General features: G+C 34.1%; 1 protein-coding gene across 3 annotated transcripts in view; it reads left to right on the forward strand.

Annotated features, from left to right (window-relative positions):
• Positions 1-5412, forward strand: part of LOC117171173 (exportin-2) — a 278471-nt gene that overhangs the window by 72320 nt on the left and 200739 nt on the right. For all 3 annotated transcript variants that reach the window (XM_033358237.1, XM_033358239.1, XM_033358238.1), the window contains 2 exons: positions 3339-3677; positions 3818-3925. In XM_033358237.1, the coding sequence (XP_033214128.1) occupies positions 3339-3677; positions 3818-3925 (447 nt within the window). The remainder of the gene's footprint in view (positions 1-3338; positions 3678-3817; positions 3926-5412) is intronic.

The raw sequence follows: 5412 nt of genomic DNA on the forward strand, positions 1-5412 counted from the left end.
CCCCGAAACCCTTGCCTGGATCCGCCCCTGGAAGAAACGTCGCACAGTTGCCGAAAGTGAAAAAGTCAGTGACAAAATCGTAGGACTTTTGATAGGAATGAACTGAAAGGATGAATGTTTTTAGGATCTATAGATGCATAACTACAGAATAGAGGAAAATATGTCAAAGCTCTCAAAAAATATTTTTGATCTTAAAAATCTAGGTTAAATTTGTCATTTTGGATAGAAATTTGTATAATTAAATACTATGAGCGCTAAGATATTATATTTAATACGCTACACGTATTTTTCAATAGATTTTTTCATGCCAAATTCAAATCCGGGCTTTATATTAACCATGACTTCCTGTTTCCAAGAAAAATGTAATTGAATTTTCTACTTTTAACCTTCATGCCACGAATGACTTCTTCCTAAGTAAATTGGACTATTTGTCGTATTTAAGGATTTTTGGGGTCGCTGAATTAAAATTCGAAGTCAGAATGTCAAAAATAAACAGCATATGCAACATGGCAGACTAAAATTGAAAAAGCAATTCGATATGATTAAAAATTATTTTACAGGAGTTTTTAGGCTTGTTGATTTCGAATCCAAAGTCAGAATGTCAAAATGTCAAAATTTAAGAGAGAGGGTCCAATATAGCGGAACCACATTGTAAGAATATAACCGATTTGATTAAATATATCTAGTCGAGAAATCATGTCACCGTTTTCAAATCTAAAAGTCTAGATTAAAAAATTGAAAATAGTTGATTCAATATGGCAGACCGAAGTTGTAAAAATGAAAAAGATTTTATATAAAAGTGTTCTTCAGGGTTTTAAGGTCGGTAATTGCAAATCTGAAATCTCTATAAAAATGTTTTATAGTGGATCGAAGGCCAACTAATATGATCGGCTTTATGTGAAAATGTACGTTATAAGTTTGAAAATTTACACTGAACTTGAGATTTATGCGTGGGATTTCGATGATTAATTACCCGTTATTGATGATGAGGCTGATATATATGATGTGCTATAATCATTAGTTATTTCTGCGTCCTTCATTAAAATTTGTATTATGCTTCGAAATAATGATAAAGTAATGAACGTATGAGTGCAAACGACAGTTTTCTGAATACATTTTTTTTCTTTGTCCCTTAACAAGAAAGGTTGAATAAATCTTCGGAGCGATTTTGTGATACCGTAGCGTTAAACTCGGAAGAGTACGATTTGCGCCATTCAGAACTGATAATGGCACTGGGTTTCGATAGCTTATCAAACCACAAAAAATTCACATCAAAAGCATGACAATTTAGAAATCTAGACTTTATTCGATATAAACATTTTTCGATTAAACTGATCACTTTTTCCGTATTGGATCCGTCATTTCAAATTTTCAAAAATTAACCCCCGAGTAGCACTGTTTAATCAAATCTGTTTCGTTTGTACAATTGCGGTTAGCCATATTGAATCAGCTATTTCTAATTTTGGAATTTGGACTTTAGATTTGAAATCAGTGACATGGTAATTCCCCAATAGCTATATTTAATAAAATCGGTTATAATTCAGAAAATTGTTTGATAATTAATCAGAAAAATTTAGCATCAGAATTAAATTAATTATTTACCCTGGTTGAAAAAATACCATCATTACTTAAAATTATTCCAGATTTAGTGATTTTCTTCAGACTAGAATGAGTCACTACAAATTCACAGGTACAAAGATTACGAAACGGGTGCCCTTAGTTCTTCGTGGCGAGCTGATCGTTCCCAGTTTGTCAACATTTTCGTGTCCGCAATTAGTGTTTTAATTGACATAGCTTATTCTTTTGTGAAAAGTTTATATTTTAAATTTTTATTACGTCTCGTATTGCCGGTTCGCATATGCCGGCTATATAATCCACTAGAAAATCTTGTATTGTGTCCATCGGCAGTATATATTGCCGTACGCGCTCGCGCTTTGTGCGAAATTTTTGCTGCTGGGATAAGTCTCCCGACTAATTCGCTACAGATACAAAATCTAATTTACACTCATGGATCTGTTTGTTTTCTAATCTACAAATTTAAATCCTTTCCACACATCCAAATTCATGTGTTTTCTTTTAGTTTGACAATGTTGCTGCTGTTTGTTACTTTTTGATTTGATATGGTTACCGATCTTGTTTGGCTTTAAACCTGTGATTCCTGTGAATCGCCAAAACAGTGTACGGATCCGGTTGTGACCACTGCAGTTAGTCTTGTTGCCCTTGTCTAATTGCTTCGTGGGGAAGATTCGGGAGCTCCACGAATGCTTAGTATTATGAGTTTCATTTACCTGACATAACTGTACATGAAATGCCAACTTAAAAAGAGCTTATTCTGGGACGAAGTCAACATGACCAGCTTCTCTCGGGTTCAATTGTTTTGAGCGACAAACACCTAGTCAGTTTTTATCGAAATTTAAACTGGAAAGACGACGTCCGGAGGGCTTCGGCTAGCACAGGGACTCAAGTTAATGGAGAAAGTCAATCCGAATAACCAAAATCATGTAATGCACCCATGCCCGGTAAAGAAACTGCAGGACTTCATGCTTCACTGGAATCATCGTGTACACCACCGCTGGACTAAAGCCAATTAATTAATACATGGAACCGAATTTGAGACCTGTGAAGCACCTGTTGCAACCACTAAGTTGCGTACTTGTCTGTCTCACAGACTTATAGATGGGTATCACTGTAAATTCATTCATTGAAACAGAGATTTATATATACTACATGGATATTTAATAGGCTGGCCTCAATCAAGCTATCTCGGAAAATACACTATCGGTCGGAATTAGGCCCACCTTGACAAACTTCACCATATTCAAGTTTTCAAGAATTATTTCACCATAATAACCATTTCTTTACTTGAAGAAATTTACCCATATGGTATGTTTTAACATAAGAAGCCAGTGTCCAAGTTCTTTTAATCAAGATTGCAGAGGTTTTTCCTAAAGCACTATAATGTCATATAATGCACAGCAGATCAAGCTCCACCGTCAAACGAACTAAATATTTCCCGTATATCGATTATCGTGAATAAACGAAAGAATAAATGGAGCAAGTCTTCACGCATCTACATGTTACGCTTGACTTCAGCGTCCCCTGATTGTTACACACACGCTCTTCTAGTCTCAATTCAGATTTTTAAGTTTTATTTAATTACAACTTTAGAAAGAGTAATATTTTATTTGCACACTAGCGGTGTTCGATCAATTTTATTAACCCTTTTCTATCAAAACAATTCGGTATACCGAGCAAAAATGAAGAAAAGTGCTCATCTCTTAAAATTTAAACTATTCAAAAGGAGAAGGCCATAATTCAGTTCTATAATATTTTTTCAGGAAGAAGATTTTGGGGACCGCGTTCACGCACAGGATCGAAAAGCTATTAAGAATTTAATAATCAATCTTATGTTACACTCCCCTGATTCAATACAAAAGCAACTTTCAGATGCAATATCGATTATTGGCAAACATGATTTTCCAGATAAATGGCCAGATTTGATTGATCAAATGGTGGAAAAGTTTAATACTGGAGATTTTCATATTATTAACGGCGTACTGCATACAGCACATTCCCTCTTCAAAAAATATCGCTATGAATTCAAAAGTCAAAGTTTGTGGACAGAGATTAAGTTTGTATTGGACCACTTTGCTAAACCGCTGACAGATCTCTTTTTGGTAAGAAGGTTTTAAATTTTCATAAAATAAATAGCTACACTATCAAATTTTAAGTTGTGAGGCAGCCGCTCAGGAAAAGTTATGTATTGATCGAATGAAATAAAAAATCGAATCCTCTATTAATTCTGTACTTTTTTCAGACGACAATGAATCTAACTCAAGTCCACACTAATAATATAGAGGCTCTAAAAATAATTTACAACTCCCTGGTCGTCTTGTGTAAAGTGTTCTATTCTCTTAATTTCCAAGTAAGTTATTGATAACATTTTACAATATTCATATTTCAACTATGGAATATGTTACTTACTAAGTTATTCTCTTCTATAGATAACCAAAATGTGAATTCTCGTCTTCAATTAATTACTTATATTAGAAACATAAAACATTCGAAAAGATAAATCGCTTCGTCTCAGAAACTATTATGAATTTTAGATATCAAAATTATGATGCAGTTTGCATATGTAAATGTTGTAGGCGTTTCCCTACCGATAAAAAATCTTAGAATATTCTCTGGCGAAATAGCTTGGCCTGTTTCAAGCTATCTGAAGCCTCGATTTGAATGATTTCGTCTCTATAGATAGTTGGAGAGATTCGGGTCCTTTTAAGTGATGCGACGGTCATATAATGGTCCTATTGCATTCGTCACGTATCGGGCGGGAAGAGATATTTACAATAGTTGGACGTCGCCAACTCGACTCCCTTCTTAATTTTTTCTTCAAATTATTAACAATTTTTTAAATGGATTTTCTCATTATACATATTTTACAATTATGACTTATATAATAATATACTGTTTCTAAGTCTTAATCCGAAAACTTAACACAGGACCCTTAGTGCGTGTTGGCTGCTCTATTCAGATAGCCTCTCTGTTTGTGATTTATGATTGAATTCTTATTTTAAGTTCGAAAATAACATTTTAAAGTCTTTAAACCATTTAAACGTGCTACCTGGATCTTTAAAAATATCTAGCTCAGTGTCCGCGGAAAATATTCTCTAAAGCTTCTTTGAGCCTAAGAATCTTCAATGAATATTTAGAGATTTTTCTCGGTAGTGTTAAAAGATTGTAACCACAGAATGTTGAAAAACGTATCATTATTAATAACGAAAATCCAAGATTGCATTGTTATTTCTTCAGGATACTGCAATCACGCGAGTGCCAATTATCTGCACGCAAGTGTATCGCGCGTTGTTTTTTGCAACAATCGCCTCGAAGTTTGCATACCAAAGAGTGCTCCAAAATAGCCTGCCCCAAAAGTAGCCAAAATTAGATTTTACGTCGAATATGTTTTACAAATGTATAACGGCGGATTAAGTGTGTTGGTCAGAATTGAAAAATATTCTTTCTCTGAAACTTGGTATAAAGATGTTTTTGGGGTCTCTGAATTCGGATTTGATGCAAAAAATCATGAATTCAGAATGGCGGTTTCCATATGCCGTACTAAAATGCGTTATTTTATTTATTTTCGTAACACTTGACAAATGTAGATTTTTGAGGTCACCGATACCAAATTTGTTATTAAAACTTCAAAATTCGAAATGACGGATTCAATATGGCTAACTTGAATGCGAAATGTTCAGTTGTGCACATAAAACTTGGCACAGATGTCCAATGCCAATTTCACGGAGAGCCATTTTCAATGTATTTAGTACGGGGTCCTTTTGTTTAAATCTAATCTAGAAATGGCGTTTAGCGGATATTTGTTTTCACGAGGGAGACACAAATTTTTAATTATAT

Source organism: Belonocnema kinseyi, chromosome 4 (assembly GCF_010883055.1).
Source record: "Belonocnema kinseyi isolate 2016_QV_RU_SX_M_011 chromosome 4, B_treatae_v1, whole genome shotgun sequence".
Lineage (NCBI taxonomy): Eukaryota > Metazoa > Arthropoda > Insecta > Hymenoptera > Cynipidae > Belonocnema > Belonocnema kinseyi.